A 16672-nucleotide genomic window follows, 5' to 3' on the forward strand; every position below is an offset into this window, starting at 1 on the left:
ACAGGATGGAAGACAGGTTCCTCTTTTCTTCTTAGACCTAGAAGGAACCTATGCCATTCTTCCTATGTCATGGGTGAAAACATTTGTTATGAGTTTTCCTCTCTCCTAAAAATTTCTTGTTTAAAGTAATTTTCTCCTAACAATTCCATGTATAAAGGAATTTCTGCGTGATTTCCTTAATTTATCTGATTGAAGATATTTCTTTGCATATGAGCACTGATAGCTGTTTTGCTGCAGGCTTCCTTCTTGCCCATATATGCCATCCCATAGGCCACCACTCTGCCTCCTCTAAAAGGAAACACATCACTTAACACTGCTTGTCAGGTAACTCACTCACAAGAAGCCACACAGTTGTAGAAACACAAAATACCACATAAAAAAACATGTTGAACAGTATTAAAAACCATTCCTTGTATTATCTCATGACTTCGTCCTGGGAACCTTCCTGACTCTTCAGTCTCATCGTGCCTTTCCTCCTTAGTTCCCTCCTCCGCCTCCCCAGCCTGGCTTCCTCCCCATGTTCTGGCCTCCCCACAACTAGATCCCATTTCCTGTTGGTCTCTAGCCCAGAACAAAGAAGGGGTGGTCTACCTTATATGCCACTTTGGAGGGACATCTCTTGCCGAGGCCTAGCGGAGGTGACATGAGAGTCAGCATTTCATACATCTCAGTGTAATGGATGCGGCCACTGCTCAGGGAGGGTGGTGAGTTGGGATGGGGAGGGTTAGCGGGGCAGGGAGGTGGCAGGGAAAGGAGAAGGAAGTGGGGCGAAGGATGCAGACAGGTAGGAGAACAGGCATTCCCAGAGAGCAAAAACGAACAAAATACAGAAAACAGGAGAAGAAAAACAAAACAAAATGGACAAACGGGAAAAGAATAGGAAACCTGTTAATCAAGGCAAATCGTAGACATGACTCCATCCTGGTGCGGTTTATATCATGCCCCACACAGACCCAGGAACACTGGTGGCAACCTTTGGTCCCTATGACTCTCCACGGGAACAGTCACGGGGACTCATTTTCTCCTCGATTAGCATTCCCCTGTCTTCCCTGTTCACTTCATCCCTTCCCAATACAGCACAGCTTATTTTCAATTCCCAGGGCTGTGTGTGAGCGGTATAAACCGGATAGACGGTGCTCCGGCCATGGGTTGGAGTTTCTGACCCCGGCTGGGGTGCTGGCCTGAAAGTCAGGCTATTCTCCACTGAACCCACAGACAGAACGTCGTGTATCCCCCCTCTGTGGTGTGTGTGCAGCAGGAGGCGGCGTCTTGCACTGAAGGTGGTGGGCTGTGCTTGCTGCTCAAAGAGTTGGCCCCGTTGCTTCCACCTGGCTCTGTGGACAAGACTGCTCTTTATTCCCCAGCATGTGCCAGGTCGATGGCATGCTGGGGACAGAAGAAACAAAAACAGGAGGAGGAAGAGCATCTTGCATGCCATGCTACCCTCCCCAGCTCTCCCACATGCGGCTGCGGGTTTCACCAGGGTGGAGTTTAAAGAGTCTCAGCAGAGGCAGCTGTCCAGCCTCCTGAGTACGGAATCACTGTGTCACCATCCCAGGCCAGCTGTATCCCAATGTCCAGGCTGGCATCCTTCCTGAGCCTAGGTCATCTTCCAGCTGCCTGGGCAGTGCTATGCCCCAGGGAGCCCATGCTTCTATCCACTTGCACCAGGAGAGGGTTCCTTATCTAGCAGGCTTGGCCTTACATAGGGGCTTAGTAGAGCCATTGGGATATAGAGAGTTCTCTGGGTATGGCAGAGTTGAGCAGGGAGGTTCTACTCACCCCTGAACAATATCCTTGGTCTGACAAAGAAGTGACTTAGAAATTATGATAGCCCCCTCAGATCCCTCACAGCAACCCATGGCAGGAACCTAAGGCATGGACTCTGCTCAGGAGTGCTTCATTCACTGTGATCTTCCCAGACTCTCTGAGCTATTACTACCTTCTTCCACACAGCACCAAATCCATGCCTCTTTTACCTACTCTCACCTCTTGCCCTAATTCTTTGTTTCTCACCCCTTCTGTCCTATAGCTTTCATAGTCATTCTGACCAGACCATCCAGGAGCTGGGAGGGGGGATCACTGGGATCATACTCCATACATTACATATGGGATGATGACGCTATTTTGCTAAAACGAGGCTTCTCTGTCTCCAGTGAAAATAAGCCCGAATTCTTTTGCTGGGTTAAAAACATTTCTGCATTCTATAGAGAAAGGAGAGGTCCCTCTGATTATACAGACTAAGGTGGACCTGTGTGTGTGTGTATGTGTGTGTGTGTGTGTGTGGTGTGTATACATGTACATACACACACATGAGTGTTTGCATGTGAAGAAGAGAGTGATCACATTGGTCTTCATATGAAGTTCTTAACTCTTCTGCCTTTTCCCCAAAGTATGCCCTTCTGCTTATGTAACAGCTGCTGGTTCTGGAAGGGTTTGGACCTCTTTAAACTCAAAGGAAAGCAACATGAAGATTCCCTCATGTGGCACAGTGGTGGTGGAGCAGAGGACAGAGAGGAGGGGTTAGATGTTGCATCCCACGGCAGGTCATGGCTGGGGACTGGGAGGCAAACCTTGCAAGCCACCCTGTAGGGGCAGTTCTCTCCCAGGCCCAGAGGAGGCGAGATCACCCGCACTAATTTGTACATATCCTTATACGGGATCCTGCCGCTGTAAAGGAAGCACAGGTGGGTTAATAGGACACTCAGAGAAGGGTGGGAAATAAATGACAGCTTAGCCATGAAGAGGATGGCTGAAAGAGGTCAGAGCAGCTTCTTTCCTTGGGCCTGGCAAAGCCAGACCAGGAGAGACTGAAAACAGTAAGCACCAGAGAACCATTACCTTGCCAAACTGTACTGCTGCAATTTTCTAAGGAAATCAGTGCCCATTCAATGCCAAAGGGAACTGCCTAATGACCAAGAGCACCCCATAATACCTATCTGGCCCATACCTGGCCAGATGCAGACACAGCCCTGGCTCTAGCTAGGCTTCTAGGAACAAAGCCTGCCAATTCACAAATGACTCAGACTGCTGTCCAGAGCAGATGCCAGGCTGCCTTGAAGTGGACTGCGAACTGTTTGCTTTTCACAGACACTGATTATAGTCAGTTACTCAGACCCGCTTGTCAGGGGCAGTGGAAAGTCAGCGGCTTTCTGCAGTCTGGAAGAGACAAATTTCCCATTAGGCTAATTAGCAAGGAGCACAGCTGGCATGAGGGAAATCACAAAGGGCTTTGCTTCTCTTTGTGACAGATTTTTCTGCGTTCAGCTTGGGCAAGTCTTCTCTACTCGGTAGGAGCCTGCTGAGGTCTGTGTTCAGAGAGCAGCCAGGGAGGAAGCCATGAACACTCTCCCGCCCAGCCCTCTTCCTGCCATTCAGCCAACAGCAGCTTGGCTGGAGTCAGCCAGAATTCTAGCTATCTTACCAACCTTTTCCCCAGGAGCCCACTAGAGAGTACTAGCTTCCTATGGAAGGGATAGAATTAATGACTGATTAATTTTCAGTGGCTACAGCATCTTCTCTGTCAGGCTCCAGAAAAAGAAGCAACACCCAGGAATTTGCAGGTCTGTATACACCCTGGTACAGACCAGGGTTTCCGCTGGAAATTATAAACACAGCCATCTCCACCTCTGTGCATTCAGTCCTTGCTGGCAGCCATATGGAGACTACTGCTTCAGCCCAGCTTTACTCTTTCTAGGCTTTTTGAAATTTGAGGGTTGATTCCTCCTCTTCTTCTGGATAGCAGCTCATCAGTACCTCCAAGTCTCCCAACTCTTGAGGTAATTTAGCCAGTTGTCCTTTCATTTTGCCTTAGTGAGACTGGGAAGTAGGTGGGTTGGAAGTGGCTACAGACTGACATTTTTTGCAACTGGTATCAGTCCTCCTTTTGAAGACATTGGCTCACGTTACTTTTGTTAGTCTTCCTCACCCATCTTATAAAGAAAGCCAACCAAACTCTAACTAGAATGAGTTACACTGTGAATTTCAAAGCACACAGAAGAAATTCTTTGTCTTTCTGCTCTTCCCCAGTCCACATGTCTGAGTCTCATGTTTCATCCTCATGGAATCATTTCTTCCCAGCAACTGCAATGAGTAGGGAGAAGCATGCTTTATACACATGGCATTTGGATCCCAAGATAAGTGAAACCACAAGAAGCTGGGGTTTCTGGAAGCCAAGGATACCTGAGTGAGCCCAGATGAACAATGGACTTTTTTGCTCACAGTTGGTTTCTCCTCTTGGGTGAGTGAAGAGGTCCCTTCTTAGGCTCCCAATCCCATAGATATTCATGCTTACAGAGGCCGATTTTCTAGACATTCCAAGTAGCATTCCCGTGTGGTTATTGTTGATTATAATAACAGTTACACACATGATTTAATATCATCCTCATAACCACTTTGCAAGTTATGTAGGTGTCACAATCGCCATTTTACAGATAAAGAAGCCCAGAGTGGTTATGTGACTTGTCCAAGGCCATGGAGCTGAAGACACGCAGGCCTGGCTGCCTTCTCCTCTAACACACTGCCCATCGCTTTCTAGGATCTATTTACTAGAAAGTAAGACCAGAAAGAATGCTCAGCCATTGTAATAGGAATGGATTTAGATAACTCTGTACCCTAAGTCATTAATAATTAATGAAGGAAAGAATTCTGATTCACCCTTCCAGTCGCTAAAACAGTGACCCAAGTTCAACAGCCTCACCAGAGGATAGATTTTTGGGAAAAGTCTCTGATCATGAAGGGGGTTCCAGGTGGAAGCAACTTGGTCCATGCCTGTGAAGGATAACATTTCTTGTAGTATTTTTCAGAGGGGGACCAGAATGGATAGAAGATTGGTGAGTTAAGATCCAAAAGCTAAAATGACCTGGAACAGGACAGTTCCTTCGGAGTGAGCATTCACAGAATTCTCACCTTGTCCTCAGCCATGAGGGCCAGAAAAAAGGCAGTATTTTCTGCCTTTATATTCTAAAGCAGGGATTAGCAAACTTTTTGGCAGTAAATTTTTTGACAGTAAACTATAGGTTGATGCAAAAATGGCTTGCAACTACTTTTGTTCCAACCTAATATTTCTATAGTAAATACTTTCAAATTTGAGGACCATACCATCTCTGTCACAATCGCTCATCTCTTCCTTGTAGTATGTAAGCAGCCAGAGACAATACATAAACGAATGGTTGAGCTGTCCTCCAGTAAAACTTTATTTGCAAAAAAAAAAAAAATGGACCGAATTTTGCCCATGGGATGTAGTTTGCCAATCCCTGCACTAGAGCCTAGAAGGCATGTTATCACTTCAGAACTACTCAACAGCAAGAGAGACAGTAAAGAGGTTATCTCCACCAATTCCTACCATTTAATTTAGTTCCATGTAATAAAAATCCACAAATGTTTAAGGGAACAGTTGGAAGAACAACTTGTTTGGTTTTTAAAAAAGAGTAATTTCAGAGTTATATCCAACTGTATCCGCTGAGAGGAGTGAGAAAGAGAAAATGCTCATAGGCACTGATCATGGTGGCCGGATGTCCAGCTGGCCAAAAACCCTTGTCAAACCCCCTGGTAACTCAAAGGAGTTCACTAAACCATTGGCAGAAAAAGATTATGGGAAACTTCTCTTGGGATTGAACCCAAATAATCTGAGGTGAGGCCTGGGTGATAAGACCAGCCCAGAAAAGGAAAACCCTGTCACAGAAGGAAAGAGAGGGGAAAGGAGGATTCAGAAGTCTTTAGTGACTGGCTTGATACCAGAGCCTCTTCCATGGGCCACAATCAAGAGGAATCTCCTTTCCTTCTGCAACAGGCAGGCATTTGGGTGGCTCCAATTCTGACCTCTTCCCTGGGAACTCCAGAGACCTTTGCTCTGGGCCCTGCTGGGACGGCTGAGGGGCCTACGCACCATGCTGCTCGGTCATATTCTGCCCAGACACGGACAAACTCATCCAAGTGGTGAGGCCCCAGGATGGAGGAGTCCCGAGTCAGGTACTCAAAGTTGTCCATGATGACGGCCACGAACAGGTTGAGCATCTGAAGGGCAAGGGGAAGAACAGGGGTTAGGGGACACCTAAAGCAGAGCTCAGGAAGCAGGAAAATAGGCTTCAGGGCAAAGAAAAGAATTCAAAAGTTTGTAGGGCTGAAGTTCCTAGCTCAAGCACCACTGATCTTGCTGAATGCAACACGTTTTCATTATTTGTACCACACTTTCATTGTGTGAGCATTCTTACTTTACATTTCTATGCCACTTCATATTTGTAGAGTACCCCACAGTCACTTTTATTATCTGTTCCATTTATTTGTTACTGTGGCAGCAGAGGGAACACCAGCAGCCATAACATTCTTGAGGGCTAGAGGAAGTCAAGGCCAGATGCCAACCTTTCCTCCCTAGCCTCCCCCTTCATTCTTGCTCCATAAAAGCAGCCCAAAGAACAACTGGTAGGATGTTTTAGAGCTGATGGCATGGTCTACTGTTGTGATGACTTTAAGCTGTTCTTGACTCTTAAGCAGTTTGTATGTCCCTACTCTTCCACGTATTTGTTTAGCCAGCCTTTACTGTGCACCTATTATGTTCCAAACAGAGATTCAGGTGCCAGAGATGTGAGATAACAAAGTTCTTGTCCAGAGGTATATTCCCATGCCTAGCACAGGGCTTACAGGACAGCAGGGCTTCACTAGATGTGGTTACTTGAATGCCCTTCAAGACTTATTTGGTACTGAGTAGAGACTGTGATGTAATGGAAACATACAAATGTGACAAATTTTAAGAACCATGAAAGAAGCATATGCAGGTTCCGGTGGGGACAAAAAGGAGTGTGAAGGCAACTTCTCCGGGCTGAAGAAAAAATGTATAAGAGAGTTGATGCTTAGTACTGTTCACCAGATAGACATGCGCATGGAGGAGGGTGTTTTAGCAAAGGAGCCAGCACAGAGGTATGCAGGGACAGGGAATAGCCAGGGATCTGCAAGGAGGGCAGAGCAGCTGGATCCAAGTGCCAGATCACAGAAGTATCTCATACACTGAGCTAAAGAGTGTAGACCAGGATCAGTGAACTGGTCAGACGGCAAATATTTTAGGCTCTGCAGGCTGTGCGGTCTCTGCTGTAACTATTCAGTTTTTCTGTTGTAGCACCAGATAGATCATCTGTATACAAATGAACATGGCTGTGTTCTGATAAAGCTTTGTTTATGGACACTGAAATTTGAATTCCATGTAATTCTATGCCATGGAACATCATTCATCTTTTGTTTTCTTTCCTCAACCATTTAAGAATGTAGAAGCCATTATTTCACTGGCCACACAAAAACAGGTGGTAAACCTGATTTGTCCCAAGGGCTGTAGTTTGCCAACCACTGATCTAGACTGTTCTGTAAGCAACAGGATCTACTAAAGGGGTTTAGAGAGGAGAGAGATAAAGGGACATTTGCATTCAGAAAGAACTCACGGTAGCAGCATGTAGGGTGGGTGGGAAACCAAGGGAGGATGTTGCAGTACTCCTGAATCTACCAGGGGCAGGACGACAGCAAGGACCACAGCAGAGTTAACAAAGGTGGAATCCACAGGACTTGATGGTCAACAGCAGTTTCCTTATTTCCTGGCTGCCCTGATCACCCATTCACTGTATTTCTGGCCCAGGTTCTTGGCTGTTCCCAGTTAGTGAGATTCAATGGGACACCCTCCGGTGACCCAGGCCTCAACTAGTCATTAAATCCCATTTCCCTGGGCACTGTGGTTGGTGATCCCATCAAAACCAATAAAATGGTATTGAACCTTCAGGGCAAAATAGTTCTTCCTGTTGCTCTTAAATGTGTGAAAATGTGAGGTCTAGAGCTGCCACTACAGCCATCTTGGGATGTTGATATTTGCACTCACAAGGATGGAGCAAGGTGGAGGCAAGATCTGTAAATAGAAAGAAACTGGACCTGGTGATATCATCTGAGCCCCATATCAAGCCTGCTCTGCCCCAGGACTCCTCATTTACAGGAGCCTGTAAAATCCCACTTTACTGAAGCTGGATTTAGCTGGGCTTTCTGTCTCTTGTAAGTGAAAGGGTCCTGCCTGATAGACAACAACTGGTAGGAGAACTGGAGTCTCTGTTGTGGACCCCCAGGTCAAGGTGGCCAGGTGCACAGAGGTGCCAGATATGCACACAGGGTGTACAGGATAAGGAGACAGTGTGGAGGAAGGACATGGTTGGAGTCTCTACAATACACAGACTGCTGGTCACACCTAACAGCCAGACTTGACTCTTCCTTTCTCCTGCTGCCTAGAGTAGAGTAGAGATGGATGGCTGGAGGTCTAGATGTCTCCTCTTCCTTGAGGATGAGGGACACACCACAGAGGTGATGGAGCTGAAAGCAGGAATAGGTCTGGGGCCCCAACACCCCTGTGGAGCCACCATAACCAGACTGACTACCTTCCTCCAGACTTCACTGACATGGAAGGGAAATCAGCATCCCTCCTGGTTAAGCTGCTGTTATCTGGAGATTTCCGTCTCATGCAGGTGAACCTAATCCCAACACAGGCCTGTCTTTCTGCCTCTAAGGTTGGAGCCACAGTGAATTTGTTCAACCACTGCCTGGGTTATAAAGGGTTTTCCATGTATCCAGACATTTCTTTTGTACTCTTTTCAGGGTACCTAGTATTAATGTCAACAAAAACTATTAGCATTGTTACTGCTTTTCATTTGTACAGTCATTAAGAGTGTAACGTGTGCAGTCACACCTATTACTTGTTTTTACGCTTGCTCCAACTCTTTTAGAGGCAGGTTTAATTACCATCACCCCTCAAGGACAGAACTGCTTTGGATTCACATTTGTATTCTTAGTTTCCAGTATAAGGCCTGGGGCACATCGTGGGGGCATCAGTAAATCTCTGTAGAGTGGCAGGTTTGAGTTGAGAAGCTGTGTGACTTGTCCAAGGTCACAAAGGCAGTCTCATATAGATCTGAAAGCAGATCATCTCATACCGAATATAGCCTCATTAAAAATAACAGTAATGTGAATTATGCAGCACCCTCTGTCTCAAAATTCCAAAAGTACCTTTATGGTCTCTAATTAATTTCCAGTTTTATCTTTGGTTTCTTTCAAATATTTATTATGAAACACTTAAACCATGTGAGATAAAAGTAAGAAGTCCACATGTGCTTCTATCTGCTCCATTTCACCCTAGCAGTGAGCACCGATTCCTGGAAGCTAAGAGTCAGTTTCACCCCTTGACTACTGGTGACTGAGGGATGGGCCTTGCTGAGAGTGAATCTCACAATGGCCACTCAATAAAAATGTACTGAAGATGTGAATAAATGGAAAACTCCCATCAATAGCATTTTTCTAAATTTCAGGGTTTTTTTTTTCTTTATACATTATACTTCTATATTTGTAAATAAGATACTGTTGTGTATTCTTTTCTTTTTATTGAAAAACCTTTCACATACATAAGAAGGAAGTATATTAAAACACATGGATCAGTTCATTGTGTATAAAACGCTATTATTAAGTCATTTTTTCCTCCCGTTTTATAGATGCTATAAAAGGGCTATTAAAGGGCCAAGGCTAGCAGAGGAACAAAGCCAAGACTACTGTGTGGGCTGCCCACATCTCCCGTTCGCTCACTCCCTGCCACACTGACCTACAGGCAACACTTAATGGTCTTTCTGTAGCCCACCCCCTCACTGGAGACCTGGACATGTGGGAAGTTTCAGTCCCCTTGGGATCACTTGCAAGGTAGCAATCCCTGGACATAAGACAATTAATTCACTTTTTGATGCATGGTCGTGAAATTGACCACTTTTCAGTGGTGTCACTGTTTTAGTTTTAGGTTTTTGTATAGCCAGTGGCATTAGCAGTGAAGTTGAGCTGAGGAATTTCAGAGTGACCAGAAACACTAAACTGACCCTTTTATTATTCTATTTATCACTGCTTGTCTGATACACAGGGTAGAAGTTTCTGGAAGTGGGTGTGCTGAGTCATGCTTTCTCCAAAAGAGACTTAAGAGGCACCTAGGGTTTCTCACCACTTTATAGGTGGGTGTGCTCCACATATACTACTCAATATTTACTAACACCCAAAGCAATCAAAGCAATCATATTCTTTATCATCTATGAGCTGGTCAACTATCAAATGTAATAACATTACAAGTCAAGAGAGAACCACATTTATTCCATTATCATCATTCTACTCTTATCAATGCTATAGCCTTGCATTTTCAGGTACCTTTTCTAAGCAGTTCAAACATCTCCCAAAGAGAAGATATCCATAGACCTACTTATAAGATAAAATACCTGAGATATGACAAAGGATTTACTCTGAGTGTTCATAGATTTGATATGAAGCTCAGTGCACTGAAATATGCTCACCTTCCCTTTTCACAAAAATATTTCCCTAGAAGCAACAAAAACTTTTCTTAATCATTGAAAGTCACCCATCCAGGAGTCTGACAGGCACGCTAATCTCCAAGAGTTCTCCAGAGGACGATCTAGTTCTTAACCTGGGTCTGGGTGTGAGTGTGTGCATGGTGGGGGTGTGGAGAGAGGGGGATAGGAGGGGAGGGAAGTACAAACATACACTGAAGTAAACATCTCCTGTCTGTGTATCAGAGGGTTGGGGGTAGGATGGGATGGGCCATATCGCAAGGCAAGAGCACAATGTTGCTCACCAAGAAGGAGCAGAAGAAGATGAAGGAGACAAAGTACACGTAGGCCAGATCGGTGCCGCAGCGCTCATTCTCGTTCTGCCCTGAGGGTGCGGTGGTGTCAGGCTCACAGCCCTTCTCCCCGAGGCATGACAGCATAATCTCCTGCCAGGCCTCACCTGTGGCACTCCTGAGCCCAAGAGACATTTTGGTTAGCAGGAGCAGGTCTGCAGATCCTATTACATCCTTGTTCCTCTTTCCCAATTCCCCATCCTTGCTCTTGCCTGGGCCCAACAGGCTCCCTTTTTACCCGGTTCTCCCCTTCTAGTGCTTTCCATGCAGAGATAAAGAGTCCCATTGAGGTCTGTTTTGGGTTCTGCTACCATATCCACTGCCTTTCCATCTTTTGTGGGGTCTCTGCTACTAGTTGTGGGATTCTCTAAGACCCCACATAAACCTGGCTATCCAAGGTTTCGGCCCTTAAGTGGAATTTGGTCTGCAAACACTGTCCTGACATTCCCCCCCCGAAACCCTTGCAGGCCATGTTGAAGTTAAAATTTGCAAATTAACTGCTGAGCCAAAGACATTGATGAAATTTTCCCCCACCCAAGTATTTAGCAGACCCAACTCTGCTTAGCTTCCAAGATCAGACTAGATCAGGCACATTCATGGTGGTATGGCTGTAGACAAGACGAAACTTTCTAATGTTATGGGGCAGTTTGGCAAAGACATTGCAAATTCCCCCTTCTACTGACAGGAGCAAAGGAAGTGGAATAAAGATACAATGGGAAATGGGATGAAGAGGCAGACCGACTCTCTCTCCCCCCATCAGGAGAACTCCAGCTATGACAGTTATGCAGCCAGGTACCTGAAGAGTAGCATTAGGGACCCAAAGAAACTCCGGAAGTTGTTGTGCCGATTGATGTGACTCTCCTCATCTAATTTTATGTTTCCAAATACCTTGAGGAGAGAAACAACAGAAAAACAGTGAGCATTACCAAGCTGTGTGATGTGTCCAGCACATGGGGATTGGCAAAGCCACGTACATGGCTCTTCCTGATGACCCGCCCCTGAAGCAGACAACTCAGACCCAGAGAGCTGCTGGACACTGTGCTCTTGGGCTGATATGCAAGAATAATTATCCTCCACTGCTCTAGTGCAGCAAAGGGGACCCGTGCAGCAAGGTCCCAGCATAACGTAGAATGCAGGCTCTTTCGAAGTCATTCTGCCTGTACATAGTTCCTCCCACACTTAATCTGGTCTTTTATTTCCATGGTACCTGTCACCATGGTACTCAAGCAGTCTGTCAAAGACATTATCTCACAGCAGGAGTGCATGGAAGGAGTTACCCCTCTCTTCCTGTCTCAGGTAGTCATGATGGGGGCATTCGAATTTGCAAGAAGACATCATTTATGGCTTGGGGAGATGCTACCCTGTAATTTACAAGCAGATCAGGTCAGAGAGTGGCATCTCTATCTTCCTTAGATATGTTTCTATCCATTGAGTCATATCTTAGAAGGTCTGTTTGTCATTAATGTACAATCCATGAGAATGAACACACACATATCCATGTGCATATATCTACGTATGTCCACATGTATCATCCAGTTTGGGTCATCCAACAGACCCAAATCCCATCCAAAAGGAAACATTTATGCAGGATCTAAAATGAAGTCCAGGCTAATAGGATGGGGAAAGTCAGGCCACCTGGACACTTTGAAAAGGAAAACAAAAAATGGCTTTGGGCAGATTCTGAGTGACAGAGTGAGATTTGCTGATCTGCTGCTGGCTACTGAGCTTAGAATGTGATCACTGTGAACACTCAGAGATCTTTATCCACAGAGACTGAGTAGTGATGAACTCCCAGACACAGGGCTGCCTGGAGCCAAGGTCAACCCCTCCACTCTTCAGATGAAAAGGAGGCTTTCACACATGTACTCTTCTTCCCCAATCACATTTTGGGTATCAGAATCTAGTCTCACAAGTCAATGTTGGGACAATCGAGGACTTACTGGGTTACTTTTCCAGTCATCTGAGATAATTTTCAGCCCGCATTGAACATGCTTCAGTTTATCCAATGTGTACTAAATGGAACACATTTTCCCCCTCACAGTTTTTAGAATGTGCAATTGAGGAACAATCTCTGCCCCCAGCTATTTTGCTCAAGTAACTCCCACTGACACCTGCTCTGGGAATTTGTTCTCAATGCTGTTTTTCAAAACCCAAATACTACTTATCTCTCAGGGAGAATGGAGGTGGCAAGTGAGGCAGCAGCAGAGAAGAATGGAAAGAGGAGAAGAAGCTAGAGGGCCCCAAAGAGACAAATAGTAGCATGTAAAAAATCCCACCCAAGCAATCAAATCTAATTAACTCTGGATACCCCCAGGAGGGCACTGACATTTATCCTTGCCCTGTTCACATTTCCTGCCCTCTTCTTTCTTTTCACCCTCTTGGTTCGGAATTCACGATTTATCCTTGATTCATCAGACATACAACTTACAGTGTCTTTTTTTCCCTATGACACTCCTGGAAGTATCATGAGTTGAATTCATTATGATTTTCTCAAACACCTCTATCCAATCACAAACTAACTGGAGGGCACACTGTGATTTTGCACAAAGTATGTGTGTAATAGTCCAGTAAACCAAAGCTATTTTGAATCTAAGATAATTTAAGTCAAGCTGGGCATGGTGGCTCACACCTGTAATCCCAGCACTTTGAGGGGCTGAGGTGAGAGGACTGCTTGAGCCCAGGAGTTCAAGACAAGCCTGGGCAACACAGTGAGACCTCGTCTTTACAAAAACACACACACAAAAACAAAACAAACAAAACAAAACAAAATTTAAGTCAAAAACATGTATTTATTGTGAAGGTGGTCTTAAATTTTTTTGTACTTTTTTTTTTCACTTTTCACTTAGTCCTTGTCACTAACTTAAACCTCCATCAATAGGGTATGGAAAAGAAAGAAGGGATGCTGAAGCCCCATAGAAAAATCTCACGAGAGTATAGATTTAAATCAATTTCACTTGGGATTACAGAACTTTAGAACTAGAAGATACTTGCGAAGGTCTTTAACCAACGCCTCCACTGTACTGGTGAGGGAGTTAAGGTGAAGAGAGATACACTGACTTTACCAGGGAGTTAAGGTGAAGAGAGATACACTGACTTTACCAAGTTCACACAGTTGGTCGGTGAAGGAGCTAAGGCTGACAGTTCCACTTCCTAACACCATGTAGCCACAGGGCTCTTTCTCATTCCCAGCCAATTACTCCTCCTTTCTAACTTCTGATTCTTCTGCAAAGGTCCCTTTTTCCAAGGTGCTTTTGAAAGTTTAGAATAATAATGGTTTTTCTCAGACATACCTTGTTTCTATTAATATTTTTCCAAAAGCTTGTCCCTGCCCTTGTGTTTATTTGTATAGATCCCTCAGTTTTTTTGTGACTATATTAGAAACAGTCTCTCTAGCAACAAGCTCAGGTATCTGCTTTGTGCTTGGTGCTGTATTTCTGTCACAGACCAGGATGGGGATGGCCAGCTCAAAGCAAGTCATAGCAGAAATGTCATTCATGTCTCTGTGGAATGGATATAGTGCTCTTATCTTTTGGAAAGAAATCTGAGGGGAATAAGATGTTAGACGGCACAGTTATTGTGAAGACTACCGTTTCATAACTGAACAACTTCTACCTCCAACTAGAGGGTAAAAATAAATACTTGTGATCTTACAACTCACCTCTTTCACTTACTGTCTGAGAACTTGAGTGTGTTATAAGTTACTTAACTACACTAAACATTAGTGGAGACAATGAAACCCACCTGTAAACGTTTTCATGTTACTCAAAAGCAGTCATATGTCTTGCCTGGGGATGCTCGCTCTGTCTTCCTTTCACTCCCTCCCTTTCTCCCCCCCTTCACTCTCTTTCTCTCTATGCATACATTTAGTACAGTGTCTTGTACACCAAGGAATTTAAATAATGGTAAATAGCATTATCGCCATTATCAGAATCAACAGTATTCATACCAGATCAGTACTGGAGATGGTATTATTCTAGTTTATTTTGTTTGAAGATGAAAAGGGGTAAGAACTATTTTGAGCATAGGCAAAAAGAACTTAATGATAACCAGACAAGAAGAATTATAAATGTTTGAGGTGATGGATAACGCAATTACCCTGATTTGATCATTACACATTATATATAAGCATCAAAATATCACATGTACCCCAAAAATATCTACAATTATATATCAAAAAAATAAATTTTGAAAAAATAATTTAAATCAAGCTTTTATTTGGCTCTTCAAGAATATTTTAATTCCAGAATGAAATATACTGGAGTTAGACAGGACTTCATGGGTGTTACCAAGCCAATCTGAAACTTCAGCAGGAATTCTATTTCCAACACTGCCAACATGATCATTAAATTCCTACTGAAATATCCTCAGTGAAGGAGAACTCACGACTTCTCAACCAAGTCTCACACATTTTGACACTTGACATTCTATTGTATTTTTAGAGAACAAATTTCTCCAGTAACAGAGTTAAAGAATGAAACCAAGAAGTACAGGCAAGAGAGAAGAGCGAAAAGAAGAGACATTTCCGAAAGGCTCTGGAAAAGGCTGTAGACACAGCAAGGCTGGGACACTCCAGCAGCAGCTCCAGGTGGCAACACAGTTGGGAAGGCAGCCGGCAGGCCCAAGGCAGCCAGACTGCCTGACTGCAGGAGGCTGTCACATAGCTGAAGTTCTTTGCTGGGATCTAGTCACAATATCTCCAAGTCAGAAAGTTAGTCCTCTGGAGACAAGCAGAAAGCCTGTGTCTCCAACCAGATAGGTTCATGGATGTGCTGCTCGTTATTTACAGTAGGAGTTCACCCACCATGAACAACCATCATCTTTGAAAGGTCCTTTGGCTTCTTCTGCTTAGCAGGCCTCTGGCTACCTGCATAAACACCTGGGGTTGGAAAACAAGGGAACTATCCAGCAAGTTGCACGGCCTTATTAGCTGGAATGTGGCCCTTGAGTCACCCTAGGAATGAGCGGGCTGCCAGGAACTCCATGAGTTGTTCACAGTGATGTGTCTTAGGGAGCCAGTCAAGATTGTGTAAGTATAAGAGTCTATAAGACAGCCATGACTATATGTGGTGATTTGGTGTCACCATATACAGGAAGAACTAACATCTGACCTTCTTTTAGGCCAAGTCAAAATACCAGATATCCTGAGAAATAGACTGACATGAGCTCCCACTTCTTAGTCTCCTGGGGGATCTTTCTGGCTAAGAACAAAGGTGTCATCTTTGCTTTACTTCCATTGCTGTCACCACAGAAGCCTAGCTGCTTATGAATTAGCACCATGATCTGACAACCTGAGATGAAGCCCTTGTACCAGACTACCCTGAATACTTAGGCAAGCTAAATGGGGAGCCGCTGCACATGTGAAATTCCCAAGGTCACATTGTGACAAGACCTCACGGGAGCACCCTTAGGCAAGAAGGGGTTCAAAGCATCTTCAGGTCTTGCATGCTTAGGTTGCTAAGCCAGAGATTATCTGGGTAACAGCTGTCCCCCACCGGGCCCTTGTTTTACCAGCTCACCTGCATCCCAATGATGGCATAAATGAAGAAAAGCATGGCAATTAAAAGGCAGACGTAAGGGAGGGCCTGAAAGGAAAGTAGAGATAAGACATTAATCAAAGAAAGGCAGCACCCAGGCTCAACAACCTGCAGTCACTGGCAGTACAGGATCTTGCCTGGAGGCTAATGCAAACAGAGACTGGGACTCTCTATTCCCTGAGGTTGTTCTGTTTTGAGGTACAATACTTTCTCAGGCATCCTTGTCCTCTGACAGATAGGTAAACAGTTGGCCAAAGGGAGGCTTAAAATTTACTTCTATCAGGAAGATTTACTCACCCATAAGTATAGCCCATATCTAGAAGGAAAGCTGGGAAAACTTCTTGGACTTGGGGTTCCTCCCACTTGCTATGCAGAAAATTAATAACCTAGCAATCGTGATGTAAATTAAATATGAAGCACCTAGCTTTGGCTTCCAAATCCCTGTATTACCCCC

General features: G+C 44.7%; 1 protein-coding gene across 7 annotated transcripts in view; it reads right to left on the minus strand.

The window, feature by feature from the left end:
• The window catches only part of CACNA1E (calcium voltage-gated channel subunit alpha1 E), a 495006-nt gene that overhangs the window by 17088 nt on the left and 461246 nt on the right, over nt 1-16672 (minus strand). For 5 of the 7 annotated variants that reach the window (XM_073011718.1, XM_073011715.1, XM_073011713.1 and 2 more), the window contains 5 exons: nt 16201-16266; nt 11481-11572; nt 10637-10802; nt 5888-6015; nt 592-688 (listed from right to left, as the gene is read on the minus strand). In XM_073011718.1, coding sequence (XP_072867819.1) covers nt 592-688; nt 5888-6015; nt 10637-10802; nt 11481-11572; nt 16201-16266 — 549 coding nt within the window. Of the gene's footprint in view, nt 1-591; nt 689-2750; nt 4084-5887; nt 6016-10636; nt 10803-11480; nt 11573-16200; nt 16267-16672 lie in introns of those variants that run through there. The other 2 variants (XM_073011716.1, XM_073011717.1) reach the window with 2 other exon arrangements.

The sequence above is a fragment of the Chlorocebus sabaeus genome, chromosome 25, assembly GCF_047675955.1.
Source record: "Chlorocebus sabaeus isolate Y175 chromosome 25, mChlSab1.0.hap1, whole genome shotgun sequence".
Classification (NCBI taxonomy): Eukaryota; Metazoa; Chordata; class Mammalia; order Primates; family Cercopithecidae; genus Chlorocebus; species Chlorocebus sabaeus.